The sequence below is a fragment of the Mandrillus leucophaeus genome, unplaced genomic scaffold (genome assembly GCF_000951045.1).
Source record: "Mandrillus leucophaeus isolate KB7577 unplaced genomic scaffold, Mleu.le_1.0 Scaffold247, whole genome shotgun sequence".
NCBI lineage: Eukaryota > Metazoa > Chordata > Mammalia > Primates > Cercopithecidae > Mandrillus > Mandrillus leucophaeus.
Genome location: NW_012102554.1, coordinates 1,969,327 through 1,993,413, shown reverse-complemented (window position 1 = coordinate 1,993,413; position 24,087 = coordinate 1,969,327). Strand labels below are relative to the sequence as shown.

Genomic DNA, 24,087 nt, shown 5'->3' with positions numbered 1-24,087 from the left:
CAGGAACAGTTTGGCTTCCTTCTTTCCAATTTGGATATCCTTTATTTTTTTCTCTTGCCTAATTGCTCTGGCTCAGAACTTCCATTACTATATTGATAAGAGTGGCGAGAGTGAACATTCTTTTCTTGTTCTAGTTCTTTTTTTTTCTTTTTTCTTTTACCTGGTGATCAGGAAGTATTGTTGGGAGACTTTTTTTTTTTTTTTACTGATTCAATCTTGTTACTTGTGATTGGTCTGTCCAGGTTTTCTATTCTTATTTCAATCTTGGTAGGTTGTATGTGTCCAGGAATTTATTAATTTTCATTCGGTTTTCCCATTTATTGGCATATAGTTTATTGTAATGGTCTCTAATGATTCTTTGTATTCATGTGGTATCAGTTATAATGTCTCCTTTTTTGTTTCTGATTTTATTTGGATTTTTTTTCCTTGTCTGGTTAATGGATTGTTGATTTTATCTTTCTAAGAAACCAACTGTTCGTTTTGTTGATCTTTTTTTTTTTTTTTTTTTTTGAGACGGAGTCTCGCTTTGTTCCACAGACTGGAGTGCAGTGGCGCAATATTGGCCCACTGCAAGCTCTGCCTCCCGGATTCACGCCATTCTCCTGCCTCAGCCTCCTGAGTAGCTGGGACTCCAGGTGCCCACCACCACTCCTGGCTAATTTTTTTTGTATTTTTTAGTAGAGACAGGGTTTCACCGTGTTAGCCAGGATGGTCTCGATCTCCTGACTTTGTGATCCATCCACCTCGGCCTCCCAAAGTGCTGGGATTATAGGCATGAGCCACCGCGCCCAGCCTGATTCTTTGGATTTTTTTTAGTCTCAATTTTGTTTATTTCTGCTCTGATCTTTATTATTTCTTTTCTTCTGATTTGTGGTTTGGTTTGTTCTTGCTTTACTGATTTCTTGAGGTGCATTATTAGGTTGTTTATCTTTCTACTTTTTCTATGTAGACATTTATTGCTATAAACTTCCCTCTTAATATTGCTTTAGCTGTATCCCACAGTATTTGGTATGTTGTGTTTCTCTATTTTTAGTTGTTTCAGAGAGCTTTTAAACTTCATTTTTAATTTCTTCAGCGACTCATTGGTTGTTCAGAAGCAAGTTGTTTAATTATGTGTTTGTACAGTTTCTAAAGTTCCCCTTGTGATTGATTTCTAGTTTTATTCCGTTGTGTTCAGAAAAGATACTTGATATGATTTCTGTTTTTAAACATCTGTTGATAATGGTTTTATAGCCTAATAGGTGGTCTGTCCTGGAGAATGTTTCATGTGCTAATGAAAAGAATGTATATTCTGCCATAGCTGTTGGATGAGTGTTCTGTAAATGTCTGTTAGATCTATTTGGTCTAAAATGTAGTTCCAATCCAGTGTTTGTTTCTTGATTTTCTGTCTAGATCATCTGTCCAGTGCTGAGAATGGACTGTTGAAGTCTCCAATCATTGCTTTATTGGAGTTGATCTCTCTCTTTAGATCTAATGGTATTTGCTTTATGTATCTGGGTGCTTTGGTGTTAGGTGCATATAGATTTAGAATTGTTATGTCCCCTTGTTGAATGGAACATTTTATCACTATATAATGACCTTTTTTGTCTCTTTTCACAGTTTTTTTTGGAGACAGGGTCTTGCTTTGTCACCCAGGCTTGAGTGCAGTGGCATGATCTCAGCTCACTGCAGCCTACACCTCCCGGGTTCAAGTGATTCTCCTGCCTCAGCCTCCCAAGGAGCTGGTACTACAGGCATGCATCACCATGCCCGACTAATTTTTATATTTTTAATATAGATGGGGTCTCGCCATGTTGGCCAGGCTGGTCTTGATCTCCTGACCTCAGGTGATCTGCCTGCCTCGGCCTCCCAAAGTGCTGGGATTACAGGCGTGAGCCACCGCACCTGGCCCTCTTTTCACAGTTTTTGACTTAAAATCTGATTTATCTGATACAGGTATAGCTACTCTTGCTTACTTTATTTCTGTTTGAGTGAAATATCTTTTTCCATTCCTTTACTTTTAGTCTATATTATGTCTTTACAAGTAAAATGATTTTCTTGTTAGCAGCCTATAGTTGGGTGTGTCATGTGTTTGGGAGGCCGAGCTGGGAGTTTTGCTTGAGCAGGAGTAGGCAACATAGTGAGAACCCATTTCTACAAATGAATACATAAATCATTTAAAAGCTACAGAGGGGGAAGAGATTACAGTAGACCCATTCAGCCAGGTTGTGTCTTTTAAGTAGGGGGATTTAATTGGTGTATATTCATGATTGATATCAATAGGTGAGGACTTCCTCTTGTCATTTTGATAATTTTTTTTTTTTTGAAATGGAGTCTTGCTTTGTAGCCCAGGCTCGAGTGCAGTGGCACAATCTCGGCTCACTGCAAGCTCCGCCTCCCAGGTTCTCCTGCCTCAGCCTCCCAAGTAGCTGGGACTACAAGTGCCCGCCACCATGCCCAGCTAATGTTTTTTATTTTTAGTAGAGATGGGGTTTCACCGTGTTAGCCAGGATGGTCTCGATCTCCTGACCTCATGATCTGCCTGCCTCAGCCTCCCAAAGTGCTGGGATTATAGGCATGAGCCACTGCGCAAGGCCTTTCTTTTTTTTTTTTTGCATATTCATTCTTCCTTTTTTTCTCTCATTCAGCATTGTGGTTTGGTAGTTTTCTGTAGTAGTAACATTTGACTCTTCTTTTTCTCGTTTATGTATCACAGTGGCTTGCGCTGTACAGCTTTGTAGTGATGGCGGCAGTGGTGGTGTAGGTTGTTAGCATTATAATTCTGTGTGTTTTCATAATGGTGATTATTGGTTTCTTTTGCTTCCAGGTGCAGGACTCCCTTGAGTATTTCTTGTAGGGTCAGTCTAGTGGTGATTAATTTCCTATTTTTGCTTGTGTGGGAAAGACTTTATTTGTCCCTCATTTCTGAAGGATAGTTTTGCTGGGTATAGACTCTTGGCTGCTAATTTGTAAACTATCCTTCAGAAACGAGGGACAGATAAAGTCTTATAGATTCTTGGCTGCCAAATTTTTTTTTCTTTCAGTGCTTTGAACATATCCCATTCTCTCCATGCTGGTGAAATTTCTGCTGAGAAATCTGCTGCTAGTCTAATAGATACTCCCTTATATGTGACCTGATACTTTTCTCTTGCTGTTTTTTAAGAATTCTCTTTGTCCTTGACTTTTTACAGTTTGACTATAAATCCTCAAGGCAGACCTACGTTTTCAGCTATTATTTTAATAAATAGGTTTTCTTTTTTTCTTTCTTTTTTTTGAGACAGTCTCACTTCATTACCCAGGCTGGAGTGCAGTGGTACAGTTTCAGCTCACTGCAACCTCTGCCTTCCAAGTGCAAGCGATTCTTGTGCCTCAACCTCCTGAGTAGCTGGAATTGCAGGTGCGCGCCACCCTACCCAGCTAGTTTTTCTCATATTTTTAGTAGAGACGGGGTTTCAAGCTCCTGACCTCAAGCGATCCACCCGTTTTGGCCTCCCAAAGTCTTGGGATTACAGGCATGAGCCAGCACACCCAGCCAAAACATAGGTTTTCTGTGCCTATTTTAATCTCTTCTCCTTCTGTAGCTTTTAAATGATTGATTGATTGATTGCAGAGATGGGATCTCACTACATTGCCTAGGTTGGTCTTTAACTCCTGGGGTAAAGTGATCCTGCCACCTCAGCCTCCCAAAGTTCTGGCATTACAGGCATGAGTTACTGCACCCAACCTTCTGCAGCTCTTATAATATGAAAATTTATTCACTTTGTGGTGTCCCATAAGTCTTACAGGCTTTCTTCCTTTTTTTTTCCTTCCCCTAAATGGGTAATTTCAAACATTCTATCTTGAAGTTCAGAGATTTTCTTTTGCTTGATCAAGTCTGCTGTTGAAGCTCTCTATTATGTATTTTTATTTTATTCATTGAATTCTTAAGCTGCTGAAGTTTTGTTTCTACTTAATAATATCTATTACTTTTTTGAATTTCTCATTCATATTGTTTTCCTAATTTCGTTGAATTTTTTATCTATATTTTCTTGTGTCTTTTCCCTCAAATCATCATTTTGAATTCCTTTTTAGGCAATTTATTGATTTCCTTTTCATTCGGACCTGTTGCTAGAGAGTTAATTATGTTCCTTTGGTGGTGTCATATATATTTGTTTTTTCATGTTTCTCGAATCCCTGTGTTGATGTCTGTGTACCTGTCTGGTGGAACAGTCATCTCATGTAAATTGTCTATAGAGGCTTTTGTGGAGATACACTCTCACCTGTAGCTGGATCTTAGTGTACTGGTAGGGAAGGGTGTGATGATTCTGTTTCCAGGTAGGTGCAATGGTATAGTCTCCATGAAGCTTCTTCAGCTGTATTCAACATCATCAATAACTGTAGACACCTCAGTGACTTGTGCTGTAGAAGTTTGTGGTAATGGATGCTGGTGGTGTAGGTTGTTAATGTCCTCAGTGGCAACGACTTTTGGGGCCCTCCTATTCTCATTTTTCCCACAATGGTGAGACTTAGCCAAGGGGATCCCTCTTGATGTCAGGTCTGACATGGCCTACAAGCACCTGCTGCGGTGCAGGCTTCCAGTTGCAGATGCGCATAGTAACTATGGGGCTGGAGTTCTAGGCTCAGGATCTCACAAACCTATTATGGTACTTGTGTCTTGCAGTGCGTGTTTACTGTCTGTGGCAAGATTGAATGTAGGTTGCCTATAGCACCAGGATCTATGACTCTGGTTACTCCCTAGCAGCTTGGGCCTAGCAGGCCAGTCTGTAGCTGTGATTATACACTTTGTGGGCAGGGCATAGCCCTGGTTTGAGTCCAGGAAAGAAGAGATGTTCTGGAGATTTGAGCCCAGAGCCCAGTGCATGGCAGTAATTTCGGAGCCTGAGCGAATAGGACTCAGTGGCGAGTTGGGTCACTGGGGATGGAGGTGTTGGTGAGTCTAGACCCTGGGATGGTGGGGCTTGGTGGTATCCCAGAGTCTGTGAGACCAGGTGCAGCAACAGCAAGTACCTCAGAATGTTCAATCAAGCACAGCTGTCATTTGGGCCCTAGGAGGCAGGGAGCAGCACAGTGATGACTGCTCTGGGGAGAAGGGTGTCTCAGCAGCTCAGACTCTAGGGGGCTAGTCTAGCTCCAGGGAAGCAGGGTGCTAGAGTTGTTCGGCCTGTAGGCATAGTATCCCAGTTCAGCCATTGATATTTCCCTGGGTTGTGAGTTATTGTGTTGGCTTAGCCCTGGAATGCACAGCTCCTCAACTTGGCCAAGGCATTGTTACCTGAAGGAGCAATGTGCTGCTTTATCTCATGCCCTGCAGGGTGTGACTTTTCCGGTAGGCCCAGGCACTGTTTCTTTGGGACACACGGCTGTACCAGTGCACTGTTTACTCAGGAGGCAGTGTGCAGTTTCAGGTTTTTGAAGTTGTATACCAGTAACATACTTATCATTTAAATGATGAGACTTATGATTTAAAAATTGGTACTGTGTCTGATAATGTGGATCTAATCTAATATCTAATAGTATATAGGTAATAACTAGTGATTTACTTTGTTTAATCACTTAATGTTTCTTCTAGTCCAAGTCAAGGTCCTTGTTGTACAGCACAGTGTGCATTCAAGTCAAAATCTGAGAAGTGTCGGGATGATTCAGACTGTGCAAGGGAAGGAATATGTAATGGCTTCACAGCTCTCTGCCCAGCATCTGACCCTAAACCAAACTTCACAGACTGTAATAGGCATACACAAGTGTGCATTAATGGGGTAAGCATTTAACTATATGTTTTTAAATTTAATTTTAGAAAACTTGTTTTTCAGAAGAATTATTGATGCTTAAAGCTACATAGTTAAAGTAATTAATCTTGGTCTCTGTTTAAGTAATATCCCTATGTATTCCCTCACAAAACTATGAGTATATTATGTAGCATTCAATTAACTACTAATTTGTTTTTCATCTTCCCATGTACATGTGGTTGATACTCTCTAGAGAAACATAGTTGTACAACTCGGCATGTGACTTGTCTATAATATTTAAGTTTTATAAAACAATATTTCAGTAGCCTAAATAAAAGAACTCCTTGGTCATCTTCTCTGAATTTGAAACCTTTAAAGCTTTTGTGGCTGAATATCACTTTGCTCTACATGAAGAAAATTTAATTTTTCTTGCTTTATAGAAGAGCCATAATAACCAACATAAAATCGATTCTCATCTAATCTATTTCTCTGCTTTTATTTCATTTTTTAAAGTTGCCATTCCTTTAAAAGATTTACTGTCTTACTTGGATTTACTGTTTTTCAGTTTTTTTCAAATGTATTTAGGTAATTCAGTTTTGATACTCAACTCTGTTTGTTTTTCACTTTTATATCCATTTAAATATTTTGACATTGGAAGCTTATACTTGGCTGTCTGTTACTATAAACAATAGGTTTGACTGTATAGGGATTAAATAATTTGTCTTTTATTTTTCTTCTAGCAATGTGCAGGTTCTATCTGTGAGAAATATGGCTTAGAGGAGTGTACGTGTGCCAGTTCTGATGGCAAAGATGATAAAGAATTATGCCATGTATGCTGTATGAAGAAAAGTAAGGCTTTTAAAAGTACAAGAGTATAAAATTTGCCTCAAGCTATTATTTTCTCCTAAATTTTAAGTGTTAAACTTTGACCTGTAGTTTGGCCAGATAGTTTCCAGCTCAATCTGTCCTCTTGAGGAGATTATAAATGTAGCATAGCATTATGTCTCTATCATTATGGTCTCTACGATGTTTTAAAAATCATAAACTAGACAAAACATTGCCAGCTTTACAGTAATAAATTACATAAACACTGTTAGACTTTAAGTCATTGTGGACACTAAATCAAGACTTTGCTGGTTGCTTGTTGACATTGTAACATTTAATGTGAATTACTAATGGCATTACCCAGCCTAACTAGAGAAGGTCTATATAACATGTTATGGTAGTGATTTCAGACATTTTTTTTTTCCCTCTTTGTATTTCCCCAACTGGAAATCTGATCTTCAACTTATATTTGAATCTGATCTTCAGCTTATATTTGGCATTTCTTTTCCAGTGGACCCATCAACTTGTGCCAGTACAGGATCTGTGCAGTGGAGTAGGCACTTCAGTGGTCGAACCATCACCCTGCAGCCTGGATCCCCTTGCAACGATTTTAGAGGTTACTGTGATGTTTTCATGCGCTGCAGATTAGTAGATGCTGATGGTCCTCTAGCTAGGCTTAAAAAAGCCATTTTTAGTCCAGAGCTCTATGAAAACATTGCTGAATGGATCGTGGTAAGTATAGTTTTTATTTACAAAGAAAACTTAAAGTGGTTTCATCTTAATTTTACTTGGCCAGAAGTCATCAAAGTTATGAGAAAACAACTATTTATATTAGAATGACTTTATATGAATATTTCTGGTTATTATTTCCTTCTGAAGTGATCAGAATAATGTGTATCATTCATAGATTGCTTGGTAGGTGATGGGAGTCATTCTGTTTTACTGCGCTCCTTAGTTCATCTCCTGGATGGGTTACTACTTTTGGTGCATATAGGGCATTTTCATGGGACTTTAAAAAGTTTTTTTGTTGTTGTTTTTCAAGACAACTTATTTGCCCAAATCATGGACTAATTGGTGATTTTTCCTGATCTTTCAGTATAATCTCTGGGTCTTCATCTTGTTTGTAATAGGAAATGTTGAACAGAGTAAGATCAGATACACAGCCTTTTGTAGATCTACTAATGATTATGGACGTTCATTCAGTAGTAATCCACTGAATGCTTATTTTTAAGCCCGCTTATCTCCAAGTTGTACAAACATGGAATTACCTGATGTTTTCTTAAAAGATTGTCAAGAATGACTGTCTCAGCTTACTTAACTGTTCATGCTTTAAAAGTGATTACATTAAAATATCTATAGGAAGCTTGCAGATGATATATTTGAGAATGTGCTATAATTGAACTGAAAGTAGTTTGCTTTGGTAATTGACTTATAACTCAGATTCCCCTTTCTCAGATTATTTGTGTGTGTGTGTGTGTGTGTGTGTGTGTGTGTGTGTGTTCAGGACTATGGATGCCTTAAAGCACAAAAGATGTTGTTTGGGATGTCACTCTTTTTTGATACTCTTCTAATAACATTCTAGAGTAAAAATTTTATAGTTACCTCCAGCATTTAAAATGATGTTTACCATTCCTAGGACACTGTAGGATATGTGGTTTTTAGATATGTAATAATCATGGAGTAGAAGGATTGTTGAAATTGGATTTAGGAGATCTACGTAGGTTTCAAACCAAATACTTGAGCAGTTGACTTAACTTAGGTTTCCTTAAAACATGTTACTCTTTTTTTTTTTTTTAATTCCTGTGCTTATTGCATAGTAAGTTCTAGTAAATACCTGTCAAACTGAACTTCTCTTCTGGTACAATGGTATAGTGGAAAGAGCACAGGTTTGAGAATCTCATAAGGATTCAAATAATCTTTCTGGCATTTATCAATTCTGTGACTTCAAGCAACTTACCTTTCTTGGCCCTTCTTTATTTTCAACTCAGCTTTTTTTTTTTTTTCCCTGATTATATCTAATAAGAAAAGGTGAAATTTGGTATACTTGTCTACTATAGAGGACAGTGTATGCAGAAAAGGAAAGGGGATCTCAGAATTACGTTCTACTGAGTATATATTGTGCTAGATACTTTGGATTTTTGGGGTACTAAATCATATCATCTAAACATAGTATGTTTTCAGTTTTCTCTGTTAGCTCTAATTTTGACTCTTTACATTATTTAGAATTTCAAGTGCTCATTTATTTTCACTTTAAAAAGATCTAATAGACATGATCTTCTAAGGATTTTTAAGACCTTTTCTCCTCATATTGTAGATGTGAGGATTAATGAAATGTTTCACAATGAATTGGCAACATGAAGTCTTTTCTTGTGCTCTAGAACTAATTAATCAGACACTTTCACGTTTATAGACATTGACTTTAAGTGTGTGTAGGGTAGAACATATCTTTATTTTATATCATCGTTGACAGTCATATGCCAGTCTTTCGAATAGCATGCTCATAATGTGTGAAGAATACCGCTAGGCTGTTGGTGCATTTGTGGGCATTAACCACATCAAGCAGTAAGATAATAAACATCCACTTCTTTGCAAGTTACTTGTCTCATTTGCTTATGTGCATAGTTTACTTGCATACCAGGGTTTATCATGTTAGCGAAGTGCCCTTGCAGTTAGTAATACAGATTATCAGGATGCTGTGGTGTAAGAAGCTGTGAAAGAAGTGAGGGGTTAGTTTCACTACTTTCCTTTCCAGTGGTGCCTGGTGGCCTTTTGTCTTCTTTCTGTGGTACACTATGGCAGCTTTTCTCCTCATGCAGGGTAGAGTAAGAAGAACTGTAACGGCCGGGCGCAGTGGCTCACGCCTGTAATCCCAGCACTTTGAGAGGCCGAGGTGGGCGGATCACAAGGTCAGGAGATTGAGACCACGGTGAAACCCCGTCTCTACTAAAAATACAAAAAATTAGCCGGGCGCGGTGGCGGGCGCCTGTAGTCCCAGCTACTCAGGAGCCTGAGGCAGGAGAATGGCGTGAACCCGGGAGGCGGAGCTTGCAGTGAGCCGTGATCGTGCCACTGCGACAGCGTGAGACTCCGTCTCAAAAAAAAAAAAGAGGAACTTTAACAATTTAGAACTTCAGTGCATGGGTTATTGACTGCTGCTACTGGTACCATGGAAACGATACTTTCTTTTTTGTGTTGACAACTATGTTTTGATTTTTCCAAATACATTTACTGTATTTGCTGAGTGCCTGATGTGTGTCTGGACAGGAGAAAATGATAAACATCCTTTGGATTTATCAAAGAGTCATCTAATTCTTGAAACGTTTAAGAGCATTCATCAGTGAATCTGTTGAGACCTTGTTTCGGCATCTCCTTTTCTTTAATTAGGGATTGAGGGCAGTGGTAATTCATTTCCAGTTTCTTCTATAGTTGATGTGTTCTGATTTTCTGTATCTTTCATGTTAGGTTTGACATTGTAGAAAACCACCTCTTCCCTTGACTTTTATTTTTAAAATTTATTGTTGTGTTTCCCCTCCTTTTAAAAATCATTGCCTGATAATTTTGTGACATTTTTCTTTTTAATTTGTATGGATTTATCAGGAGTTTGTATTTTTTTATTGCTAGTTTTTCAAGAGTCAAACACCTTCTCATTTTAAAAATAATTTCCACTGTCATATTTTGCTATAATTTTATGCATCTAAGTATTAAGTGTCTGGTATTCTTTATGAATGAAAGATTTAGAGCACTGTTTCCCAAATGCTTAACAGAACACTAGTCCCATTAGATGTTCTAAGGCTTCAATGGTCAAATGAATCTGGAAAACACTGCTCCATACTATAGACCTTTCTTGGAGATTCGTGAGAAGATTATAAGAAGTCCTGCAATAAATAAATATTTTAAACTTCATTTTCCAAACTTACCTAACCCTAGAACCTTTTATCGTGAAAAGACTTAAGTCGTAAATATCCTTAGATGTCATTTGGGAAAATATTGATTAATAGCAGTAGTTCTCAATCCTGGTTGTATACCAGAATCACCCTGGGGTTTGGACTAATTAAATCAGAATCTCTTGGGTTTAAGTATCTGGGTCTTTCAAAACTCTCCAGTTAATTCTGATGAAGAGCCAGGGTTAAGAACCACTCATCTAGAACGGGGGTTGGCGAACTATGGCCCATGGGCCAAATCCAGCCCAGGCCAATTTCTGTGTGGCTCAGAAGCTAAGAACAGTTTTTACGTTTTTAAATGATTGAAAAAAAAATTTTAAATTATCAAAATAACAGTCTTTTAAAAGTCATATGAAATTCAAATTTCTGTATTGTTAAATAACATTTTATTGTACCATGGCCACACCTATTTGTTTACACATTGTCTGTGGCTGCTTTGGCACTTTGAGTGGCTGCAACAGTGACTGTATGACCCCACCAAACCTAAAATGTTTATCTGGGCTTTTATGGGAAATATTTGCCAACTCCTGATTGAGAGCGATGATCTCAAAGTGTAGGCCTGAGAAGTAGCATCAGCATCCCCTGGGAACTTCATAGAAATGCAAATTCTCAGGTTCCATTCCAGACCCACTGAGTCAGTGGTTGAGGGTGCATGCTAATAGTTTGTCTGCCTTTTTTTCAGTCTCTGCGATATGATGACTCCTTTTTAAAAAGACTTGTAACAGAAATTTTCCATTTTGTCATCCTGATATGTTGAAAATAGAAGGTGGTTTTCATTGCTTTGTGGAACAGGCCACATAGATAGCATAGCACTTATGAAACTTTAACAACAAAGATATAATATTATTGGAGGGTTTTTAGCATATAGTGAGGACACAGTATACATCTGCTAGATGAGTGAAGCAGATTTCTCAAATGTAATAATTTATATGGAAAAGAATAAAAATTGTGCATATTAACTTTGAAACTGGAATGTTTTCGGGTTCCTGTTAGTGAGATTTTATCTTACTTGCCCTCGCTGAGCTTGAAGTAACCAAAAGTTTAGCAGCAAGTTGCTTTCTGCTTGGCAGATTGCTGTTGCTGCTGCTGCTAGTGGTGGTGGTGGGAGTTTGAAGGATAGGAGGAGTATATGGTCAAAGTCCGGACTGCCCCTATAGGGATGACATAATCAGTATCATGACAAGGAACTCAAGAATGCATTTGCTGAGAGTGAGCATTGTTCATCACTGGAGTATTCATTGAAAGGAGTGTATGGTTGACTTTCTAGAGGTCTTTAAGAACAGTAGATTATCTTATGTCTGAAGAGACTTGAGTGCATGTGTTCCCTGTCCTCGCTCGTGCACTTTTTTTAGATGATACTTGCTTTATCGTTTTGTTACCATACAGGTTTTTTTTCTTTTTGTTTATATTTAGATTATCATATTAAATACTATTGTAATTAAGACATAATAAATTAGACTTTAATTTTGACTTTTTACTTTATTATTGGCTATGTTTAAGTGCCTGTATTAAACATCATCTCTCTGTTTCTTATGTAGAATTATTTTCTGAGTTGAAAACCTTCTTAAGTTTTTGAAAAATGGTTGGATGTCTTCTCTTTGTCCCTAAAGTTTTGCTTAACACCCTTATCTCTGAGATATAAGACCCTGGCACTCAGTTTACACTCAGTAACTGTTCACTGAATGAATGACAGCTCCCCTTTCATTCAGACTAACAGGTGGGCAATTTGTGATCTTTTCTTTTGAGAGAAATGCATATTTTACATTTACTAGCCTCGTTAGTATTCCTTTCCCTGATTTTATAGTATGTTTAAAGGAGATAGCATGCAATTTAGCATTTAACTAATTCTCTTTTAAAAAGAAAAACTATCAAAGGTGGCCGTACTTACTCATGTTTTCAGATACACTGTTGTTTTGTTTAGTTTTTCTTGCTATCTTCTGTCTGTTGCCATGTTCCATTTCACCACACGCTAAATTCACAAAAGCTACTATCATTGCCACTAAAACATCTCGAGCATTGGGCTTGTGATACATAGTTACCTGAAAAAATTTAGAAGAAAGCCAGGAATACTGTGCTAGAAGGAACTGGAAGTTCTCAAGGGCTTGAGTGCCATATTTTATTATATATCTGTTGATCTGAACTGGGACTAGGTTCTTTTTACCTTTGTTTTCTACAGTTTTAACCTCTATTAAATCTGGGCTTTCTGTCTCCAGTCTGCCTCTCTTTACTGCCACAGTGTGGACTTCTATGGTGCTTTATTTAAATCTATAGGCCAGGTACGGTAGCTTATACCTTTAATCTTAGCACTTTGGGAGGTTGAGGAGGGAGAATTGCTGGAGAACAGCAGTTGAAGACCGACGTGGACAACCTAGCAAGACCCTGTGTACGCAAATAAATAAATAAATGAATTTGCAGGGTGTGGCAGCATGTACCTTGTAGTCCCAGCTACTCAGGAAGATCACCACAGCCCAGGAGGGCAAGGCTGCAGTGAGCCGTGATTGCACCATTGCATTCCAGCCTGGGCGACAGAGCAAGACTCTGTCTTTTAAAAGAAAACAAAACAAAAAAAAAAAAACAAAGTGTGCAGGTACTAAAAAGACTATCATTAAATATATCCAAACCAGTTTTACTGTCCTATCTCTGTTGTAATGGCCTTGTCACATTATTTGTATGTGTAGGCAATCTAGAAATAATAAATGAGCTTTTAGATATGTTTCAAGGTCAGTATTTAAATACTGACTTGCTTGTAATAACTAGTTCAACAGGTATTGTGTTTGTTGGCTAGGTACTGAGGTAATAGGATATAAGTCCAGGGAGCTCACAGGTCAGTTTGGGATAGAGAACACAGGCCAGAGAAACGTATCTTCAGTCTGTATGCTGTTTTCACAGAACTAGGAGAACCTATTAGGAAAAGCCTTTAAGGCGGTAATGCCAGAACTAAGTTCTTTTTTTATTTATTTTTGAAATGGAGTCTCACTCAGCCACCTAGGCTGGAGTGCAGTGGTGTAATCTCAGCTCACTGCAACCACCATCTCCCAGGTTCAAGCGGTTCTCCTGTCTCAGCTTCCCAAGTAGCTGGGATTACAGGCACCTGCCATCAGGCTTGGCTAATTTTTGTATTTTAGTATGGATGGGGTTTCACCATGTTGGCCAGGCTGGTCTTGAACACCTGACCTCAGGTGATCCACCCGCCCCAGCTTCCCACAGTGCTAGGATTACAGACATGAGCCACCATGCCTGGCCAAGCTAAGTTCTTAAGAATTAGTAGAAGTAGAGAGTACAGAAATATTTTATGGGGATAGAGCCTGTGAAAAAGTCACAGAAGTATGAATTTTGCAAAACAAACATTTTTTTCTGCTTTTTTTCTTTTGAAAAGTTTGATTATTCTTTCTTTAATTGACAAAGTAATACATTCAAAAGTAGGCCTTTCCCCCCGGACCCCCGGTCTTTCCAGGATGGATTTCTTGTGTATTCTTCGAAACTGTCTATACCACTCTAAGGATATATACTTTTTAAAAAGGTGGAATCATATACACTTTGCTGTACTTTATCATGTGCTCAAGTTTTTGCTTTTGCTGTTTTTCCTGTCTCCTACATAATGGTCTGTCTTGGAAATCTTTGGTGGGAAGCATTCAAAGAAGGGTTTGACACAAAGGAGTAACATGGTCAGTTCCATATTTTAGGTAGCCATAACACTGATGGCCATATTTTCATAAAAATGAAAGTAAAGATGAAGGAAGGAAATATATTCAAGATGATAATGACTTTAGGAATAGATCTGTATCTCCTGTACCCAACTTGCCCATCAACCTGAGAAAGCTAGTAGGAAAACTCTTAAGCCTTTGCACTCATGGATTGGCTCACATTAGAGGTGTTGCTACTTCCCCACCAGGTGTTTGGAAATGTACGGTTGTTGTCAAAGTAACTGAAGGGGCTCTACAGGCATTTGATGGATGGGGGCCAGAGATGCTAAACTGCATTACTCAAAATGGTCCCATACTGTTTTGACAGACTGAGAGTGGCCTTCTACCCTGTCTTACGATAAGTAGCAGGTCTGTTATTTGAGGATGAATAAAAACAAAAAACAATAGGAGTCTATGGAATATCTATATAATAAAGGAATGGGAACATCATCCTAAAGACTAACAAGGAGAACAGAACTCTGAACATGATTTTTATAGGAAAAAAAAAAAATCTGACAGTCTCAAGAAGTGGCTTTTAAAAAGTAGATTGTAAAGTTTTAATTTCCAAGGCAGATTCAGCCCTGTCAGCATGTTTTTTACAGTCTACACATTGTTTTAAGAAATTTCTCACAAGTTTGCCAGCATTTAAAAATAGATTTTAAATAAAAATTCCAATATATTGCTTCTCTTGAAAAATGAGATCTTTAAGCAGTAAGGTTGAATTGCATTCCACCTTACCTGCCATGTAAGCTTTCTAGTTTGCAGTCCTTGCAATAACAAGCAATGTGAGGGACAACCATGATACAGTTTTTACAGATTGAACAATAAACATGAAAATAAAGAGAAGGAAGGTGTTTGTGGGACTCTTCTGTACAGAAATCTAATCTGAGAATTAAACAAGACTGAGAAATGACACTCAAGTGTAAATCATTCCAAGTTTGATTTTAAAATTGAATAAATATATAAGTGTGTGTGTGTGTGTGTGTGCGTGTGTATGTATGTATGTATATATCTCTTTCCCTTTTTTGTTCCCTCTCCTTTTTTTGAAGCAGTTAATTCCTAAAGCCATTAGGTGAGCCCAAGCAAGGTAGGCATCCACGCCAAACTCACTTGCACAGAGCAGAGTGTTGGAACCTGACCAGGTTCAGAAGGTGTGGGATGGGGAAGACTACCAGTATGGGGTTTCAGAGCCCAAGCAGAGTGAGAAGTGCACCCCTGTGGAGGAATGACTGGCATGAGATGTCAAGAGTGCAAGTAGGATGAGGAAGGTGTCTACATAGGAGGGTTAGGACTAAAAGAAACCAGGGCTTTTTGGGGAAATGGCAGATTCCAAGGCTGGGGTAGGAAAAGAACAAGATAAACCTGGAACTTCTTGTTCAGCCAGAAAGTAAGAAAGGGCTCAAAGAATGATGAGGACATGTTCAAAAAACACAATAATGTCAGTAACTGATTATATGTATATAAAATAGAAAACCATGAGGGAATAAGTAAATGAATACATTGAAAGTTTGATGAAGAACAGGATATTTACATACTTCCAAATTACGTCCCTCCAAAATATTCATTGTCTACAAAAGAGAAACAAGAATCATGGTAAAATTTGGCAGATAACACCTTAATCCAGTGATAAAGTTAACATCAGCAGTAATGAAATAAAAATCACGTGTTACCTGATAGGCTGCAGCGAGAACACAGCATCTGTGATATTCTTACCAAAGATGTGTGACCTGAATTTGATCACAAAGAAACACCAGAGAAACCCAAATTGAAGGACATTCCCATACAAAATAACTGCCCTGTAATCTTCAAAAGTATCAAGGTCATAAAAAACAAGGAAAGACTGGAATATTTCCAAATGAAAGGAGAGTAAAGAAACATGGTGGCTAAATATAGCACACGATTCTGAACTGGATGGTATTGGGACAAATGGCAAAACCTGAATGGGGTCTGAGGATTAAATGGTAGTAATATATCAGCCCTGATTTCCTGATTTTGGTGATTGTCTTGTTATCTAGGAAGCCACGAAGCCACCCTTATGTTGTAGAAATTATATGCTAAAATGTTCAGGAGTAACAGCATGGTGCTAGCAACTTACTCTGAGGTGCTTCCAGATTTTTAAAAGGTTTTTGTTTTTGTTTGTTTGTTTGTTTGAGGTGGAGTCTCATTCTGTGACCCAGGCTGGAGTGCAGTGGCGCAGTCTTGGCTCACTGCAACCTCTGCCATCCGGGTTCAAGCGATTCTCCCTGCTCAGCCTCCTAAGTAGCTGGGATTACAGGCACCCGCCATCATGCCTGGCTAATTTCTGTGTTTTTAGTAGAGACCGGGTTTCACCATGTTGGCCCGGCTGGTCTTGAACTCCTGACCTCAGGTGATCCACCCGCCCCAGCCTCCCAAAGTGCTGGGAGCCACCGTGCCTGGCCTCAGGTTTTTAAAAGGTTTTTGAATTGTACTTGCAACTTTTCTTTAAGTTTGAGTTCAAAATAAAACAAATTTTTAGAAAGTAGGAAAGCCTTTATGTACACACAGAAAAAGTGGCTTGGGATATTTTGCCACAACGTGCCTTTTAATTTTAGCATTACTCTCATTAATGCTAAAATTAGCATTAGTATTACTTTAATTACATAAAGACTGCTGAAAAAAGTAAACGGTGTAGAAATGGTACCCAGTTTAAGTCCCTAAGTCATAGAAACAATCAGTAGTAACTATATATGTGTTACAATGATCTGTGTTAAATAAATGTAAAGGTTCAGTTTTAAAGTTGTAAATATTTTGTATGATGTTTATTAGTACATGTCTTAAAACAAAGTTTGAATATTTGGAATTGCAAAATATAATTTGAGACTAGACACATTAATTTTCCTATAAATTTATCAATAATTTTTGAAGGTTTTTCTGTTTGGCTAATTGATTTGTTTAATATAGTTCAGTTTAAAAGTGAAGTTTTGGTTTCTTCTAAGACTGGATGAACTTTGCCTGCTGCTAAAATATGTATCTTCTTCCACTTTTCATATTTAAAATTAAAGATAGTTAATCTATAAACTAATGAATAAAATAAAGATATTATATATAATGTAATGAAAACTAGTGTACATAAAAAGTAATTTCATAACTAGTCCGAGTCTCAGATTCCAAATGAAATAGAAGAGGAAAAGGGTGTCTCAAAAGAGATAGAATTTCAGTCTTAACTTTGATAATTACAAAGCAATATAGGTTAAAGAGTAATTTTAAAATCTATTCACTAGTAGAATTTAAAGCAAGTTACATGCTTTCTAAGCCATGGAAAGTATAAACGCAAACAAAACATAGTCTGTAAGAGTAAGAGGAGATCCTTTTGTAGTTCATAAGTGTGATGATTGGGTTTGCACACTCTTACGTAAGATGTGCCTCCCTCAAACCTTGTTAGGGCATTGTCACATTACCCATTTGAGGGAGAAAAAAGAGTGAGGGGAAAACACAAAGGAAATATAAACCAGAAAATATTTAGTAACGTGGGAAAATACAATATAGCTATATGCAAGATGACCCCAGTTTTGTATTTGTGTTCATGTGTATGACAAATGTCATTATATGTAGAAAAGAGACTGAAAAAAATCAGATTGAGCAGTCTCCTCTATGAGATGAAATTATGGGTGATTTCCATTTTCTCCTTTAAACTTTTTTTTTAAATTTAAACAATATACATGTGCAAATATCTAACATATGTATACAACTCCTAAACAAATGTTCTTTAAAAATTACAATATACTGTGTTCTATTCTATCTTTTAAATACTATAAAAGATATTATAAAATATTTTGTAGATTTTTTTTTTCAGTGGAAAAATCTGTTTATTTCTAGGCTCATTGGTGGGCAGTATTACTTATGGGAATTGCTCTGATCATGCTAATGGCTGGATTTATTAAGATATGCAGTGTTCACACTCCAAGTAGTAATCCAAAGTTGCCTCCTCCTAAACCACTTCCAGGTAAGAATATTTGAGTAAGATACATGTTTATGTAACTCAGAATTGTTTAGCAGGTAGAATTGAATTATAAATGAGTCTTTAGTAACTAATGTTATAGTACTTTCTCCTTAAGAATGGGATTATTGGATGAATGATTTAGTTGATATTTGTGTGATTTTTGTCAATCCGGTCTGGCCAGTGACTGCTAAGTTAATGCTAATTTATCTGAATGTCTGAATATTTAGAACTAGAAATTTTAAATTTTGCTTGGTATTTGTTTTCTTGGTTATCTATATACATATATATATTCTAACTAACATCTATACATACATATACATATATATGTATATTCTAACATCTTGTCATGATTATGGTAAACTACTTTAAAATTATTGATCTTTCTATTCTAATAGTTGTGCTTTTCATATTGTTGTCCTTCCTCCCCTTCCATCTTCCCTTCCTCCCACCCTCCCTTCCTTCTTTTTCTTTTTCTTTCTTTCACTATGTTGCCCAGGCTGTACTTAATCCAGAGCTCAAGCAATCCTCCCCGCCTGAGCCTCCTAAGTAGCTGGGACTGCGGGCACGTGCACTGCACCCAGCTCTCTTACTGTTTTTACTGTTTGTGCTCTTGAAATATTTTCTGGCACATAAGCTTATTTTCCCCCAGGGTGATGCTTATGGGGAAATACAGATCCCAGTCTGTGGGAAAGTCTTAGAGTAGAGGATTCATTCACCAGATAAGCATAGTCAAGTATTCTCCATTCCTGAAAACAACTCTTTAGTTCTGGTCTCCACCTTTTTCCTCTCAGGGAGACATAGCATGAGGAAGGACCCTCTTTAGATGAGCTGTGGGCATTGGAAGGAGAAAAGAATAGGAAATAAACCCTTCGTATTGTTTAGTCCCCTCTGTTTATCCCTCCCCCTCTCCAAGGTATTTGTAGCTATTCTCTACAGGTGTGGGGACAGACATTGTCTGAGGGCAGCGGCAGGAGAGAATAAATGACAGCAGTTCCCTCTCCTGCCACTCTCAGACTTCTCATAAAGTGTCTTGCCTCAGGCAAATCCACTACCTTACACAAAGTAGTTCAAAACTAGATTTCTTATGCTTTTTCCCTGTTTTCCCTCAGTTGTTCACCTGCATTTACCTGTCTGGAGCAAGATGGCCAATAGTTGTGCTAGGACAGTATCTTAGTGAGAATTAGAGAAAATTTGATTTTTATGTCATTGCTTTTCTTAAATGCACAATGTTAGTTAGCACTCTGGAACTTACGTTAGTATTTAAGGAAGTTCTAAGGGCCACATGACACTTTTTAGATACTGTTACCAATTGTTGTCTCACTCAGTGAAACGTTTTATGTGTATATTAATTTCATTTTAAATAGCACCTTTAAAAGCTTAGAAAACTAGCTGTCATTTATTGAACTCTCACAAAAAGCGTTAAACATTTTTATATGAATTATATAATCTTTACAACAGGCTATATACATTAATTGTCATCCCTGTTTTACAGTGTAGGCATCTGAGTCTCAGGTTAAGGCGTTTGCTCAAAGACACTTAGTAATTCCCTCATATGGATTCCATCCACAGAATCTGTGATATTAATCTAGATTAATCTAATACGTGTGGCTGTTGAGCACTGAAATGTTGCTAGTTTCCATTGAAATGTGCTGTTTTAATTAAAATACATGCCAGAGTTTGAAGATTTAGTATAAAAAATGAAATATTTTGTTAGTAATTTTTTATATTGATTACATATTGAAATAACACTTTGGCTGTGTTAATTTAAATAAAATAAAAAATATTATTAAAATTATTTCACCTTTTAAACTTTTTTGTTATGGCTATCAGAAGATTTTAAATTACATTGGTGGCCCATATTATTGGACCAGCACTGAACTAAAACCTTTCTTATTGAAACAGCAGCTTTGCTTTTAAAGATTGAAAAGCTCATGATAAATAAATCTGTTTTGCTTTTGTTTGTGGCTCACAGGCACTTTAAAGAGGAGGAGACCTCCACAGCCCATTCAGCAACCCCAGCGTCAGCGGCCCCGAGAGAGTTATCAAATGGGACACATGAGACGCTAACTGCAGCTTTTGCCTTGGTTCTTCCTAGTGCCTACAATGGGAAAACTTCACTCCAAAGAGAAACCTATTAAGTCATCATCTCCAAACTAAACCCTCACAAGTAACAGTTGAAGAAAAAATGGCAAGAGATCATGTCCTCAGACCAGGTGGAATTACTTAAATTTTAAAGCCTGAAAATTCCAATTTGGGGGTGGGAGGTGGAAAAGGAACCCAATTTTCTTATGAACAGATATTTTTAACTTAATGGCACAAAGTCTTAGAATATTATTATGTGCCCCGTGTTCCCTGTTCTTCGTTGCTGCATTTTCTTCACTTGCAGGCAAACTTGGCTCTCAATAAACTTTTACCACAAATTGAAATACATATATTTTTTTCAACTGCCAATCAAGGCTAGGAGGCTCGACCACCTCAACATTGGAGACATCACTTGCCAATGTACATACCTTGTTATATGCAGACATGTATTTCTTATGTACACTGTACTTCTGTGTGCAATTGTAAACAGAAATTGCAATATGGATGTTTCTTTGTATTATAAAATTTTTCCGCTCTTAATGAAAAATTACTGTTTAATTGACATACTCAGGATAACAGAGAATGGTGGTATTCAGTGGTCCAGGATTCTGTAATGCTTTACACAGGCAGTTTTAAAATGAAAATCAATTTACCTTTTTCTTATGATGGAGTTGGTTTTGATACTCATTTTTTTCTTTATCACATGGCTGCTACGGGCACAAGTGACTATGCTGAAGAACACAGTTAAGTGTTGTGCAAACTGGACATAGCAGCATATACTACTTCAAAGTTCATGATGTAGATGTCTGGTTTCTGCTTACGTCTTTTAAACTTTCTAATTCAATTCCATTTTTCAATTGATAGGTGAAATTTTATTCATGCTTTGATAGAAATTATGTCAATGAAATGATTCTTTTTATTTGTAGCCTACTTATTTGTGTTTTTCATATATCTGAAATATGCTAATTATGTTTTCTGTCTGATACGGAAAAGAAGAGCTGTGTCTTTATCAAAATATTTGAAGAGTTTTGTCAGCATATCATCACTGATCATTGGTAACCACTAAAGATGAGTAATTTGCTTAAGTAGTAGTTAAAATTGTAGATAGGCCTTCTGACATTTTTTTTCCTAAAATTTTTAACAGCATTGAAGGTGAAACAGCACAATGTCCCATTCCAAATTTATTTTTGAAACAGATGTAAATAATTGGCATTTTAAAGAAAGAGAAAGCAAAAACATTTAATGTATTAACAGGCTTATTGCTATGCAGGAAATAGAAGGGGCATTACAAAAACTGAAGCTTGTGACATATTTATTGCTTCTGTTTTCCAACTACATCACTTCAATTAGAAGTAAAGCTATGATTTTCCTGACTTCACATAGGAGGCAAATTTAGAGAAAGTTGTAAAGATTTCTATGTTTTGGGTTTTTTTTTTTTTCCTTTTTTTTTTAAGAGTATAAGGTTTACACAATCATTCTCATAATGTGACGCAAGCCAGCAAGGCCAAAAATGCTAGAGAAAATAATGGGATCTCTTCCTTGTAAACTTGTACAGTATGTGGTGACTTTTTCAAAATACAGCTTTTTGTACATGATTTAGAGACAAATTTTGTACATGAAACCCCAGATAGACTATAAATAATTCTAAACAAACAAGTAGGTAGATATGTATGTAATTGCTTTTAAATCATTTAAATGCCTTTGTTTTTGGACTGTGCAAAGGTTGGAAGTGGGTTTGCATTTCTAAAATGGTGACTTTTATTCTGCAAGAGTTCTTAGTAACTTCTTGAGTGGTAGACTTTGGAACATGTAAATTTTTTGCTTGTAATGTTATCCTGTGGTAGGGTTTTGGCAGGTACATACACTGCCCTATTTTATTTTGAGTCTAAGTTAAATGTTTTCTGAAAAGAGATACATGCACTGAACTCTTTCCACTGCGAAACAAGATGTGGTAAAATAAAAGGATCAAGAAAAATGAGATCTAATACTACTGTCAGTTTTAATGTCCACTGTGTTTTATACAGTATCTTTTTTTGTTCACTTTGGAAATTTTTACTAAAAATTGCAAAAAATAAAGTATTGTGCAAAGATGTAAGGTTTTTTGAAACTTGAAATGCATTAATAAATAGACTTGATTAAATCAACTTGAAGGTTCTATACTCTTTGAACTTGTGAGAACTATCACAGGAAGCTTCCCACAAGGCAGGTTTTCTTACAGTTGTCTCTTCCTACAAAAGTATAGATTATCTTTATCTTAACACCCAACTAATCTCAACTGCATTACGTTGTTTCTAATTAATATTCAGTGCTTGTCTTGGTGGAAGAGGCGAGTCATTTTGAAAACTTATGGTCTTGTTTATATGTGTTTTTCAAAGTTTTTAATGCTAAGTACCTCATTTATTTTAAAAAGCCTGGTATAATGATACGTCTATTTAGAATTTTGAGCCAGCATTTTTCTGTTCATAGCAAATGTGGAGAGAATTGACATTTCAGTGTTACCTAGAAAAGGAATTGTAAGCCCATAATAGTTCCCTGCATGGGGTAATCTGCTTCAAATTCTTTTTTCGGTCAAGGTTAGCTATACTTGTTGAATGAGTAAAAATGTAATACTTTGTGAATTACTTTGTTAATTTAGGAGCATCAAATGTATATTATGTTTAGTTGTTTATGAAACTCAATATTGATTAATTTGGGTAATTATAAATTAGTTATTTTTACTTACAATCGAATGCTTAAATTCTGTTTATAGTCCGTCCTCTCTCCCTCCCTCTCTCCCTCCCCAGTTTTACAAATTCAGACACCAATTCACAGACAAAATCAGAAATAAGATAAATTTATTAACTGCTTCTGGATTTAGCATTCCCTGTAGTGTCAGCCAATGTCATGTGGTTTGGGGAAGCATTTATTTAAGTAAATGACAACTTTCTCTGATCAGTATTGTTTTGTGAGGTGTCTTCAACACTTTGTGCTTTGGGTACTTTGTTTTTGTCACAGTCTTAGTGAAATCTGATTTGTCCAAGCTGAGCAAACTACTCGACCCTAAGTCCTTGTATTTGTCCCTGTAGTAAGACCTAATTATTATTATTTCTCAAAGCTGTCCTTGGCAGCTGTGAAATTTCAGGGGCTTGTGCATGAGAATATTTTCCTATTAAGTATTTCTAATTGAAAGTATCAGAGTGTCAAGCATTACAAACCTGGACAGTTCAGTTTCAGGAGTACCAGAAGAGATATTCATTATCCATATTTAAAGGGTTAAGGTCTCCCAAAACCAGGGTGCAAGCCAGATGTAGTTTTAAAGCAGCTGCCAGGGACAGTTCATCTTTAGAGAAGTCACTAAAGTTGTAACAAATTTTAGTTTCCCCAAAACCACTTTGACCTTCTTAGAAACTAGAAAGATGATTGGTTTGCCCCACAGAAGACAACTTCAGTTTCAGCATCTCTCGTGTTATGTTCTTCATTAAAAACAACTTCCATTTGATATACTTTTCCCTTTATTACCTGTTTAGTTTTTTCACTATTGTTTCTGTATTCAACTCTTTATATGATTAGGATGCAAATTTAGCCCTTCTGTTTTATATTGCTATATTGTTTGTGTGTCTTAGATATATACATACATGTACTATTTTCAGTAGAAGTTCGTGTATTTTATAATTGATAAGCTCTTCCGAGCATCTCTTGTCCTATAAAAAGCAACAGGATGCTAGGTAAAACGGAGCGTTCAGCAAAATACTGATTAGTTTTTGGTTTTTCCTGAAATCTACACTAAAGTGATAGGGTGTGGGGGTAATCCAACAGGGACAAGGTGAATTGAACAAGAACAAAATTTTGGGAACTTGGAAGCAGATGAAGGAGTACTATGGATTTGGGAGACCCAGGGAAGTCAAATCCTAAAC

At 36.9% G+C, this 24,087-nt stretch overlaps 1 protein-coding gene across 1 annotated transcript in view; it reads left to right on the top strand.

Moving 5' to 3' along the window:
* The window catches only part of ADAM10 (ADAM metallopeptidase domain 10), a 153,620-nt gene extending 131,282 nt beyond the window's left edge, over positions 1-22,338 (top strand). Inside the window, exons 12-16 of the mRNA XM_011983181.1 lie at positions 5,549-5,732; positions 6,443-6,551; positions 7,039-7,259; positions 17,989-18,115; positions 20,085-22,338. Of these exons, the coding sequence (XP_011838571.1) occupies positions 5,549-5,732; positions 6,443-6,551; positions 7,039-7,259; positions 17,989-18,115; positions 20,085-20,179 (736 nt within the window). The 3' untranslated portion in view covers positions 20,180-22,338. The remainder of the gene's footprint in view (positions 1-5,548; positions 5,733-6,442; positions 6,552-7,038; positions 7,260-17,988; positions 18,116-20,084) is intronic.
* Positions 22,339-24,087: the final 1,749 nt, after the last annotated feature.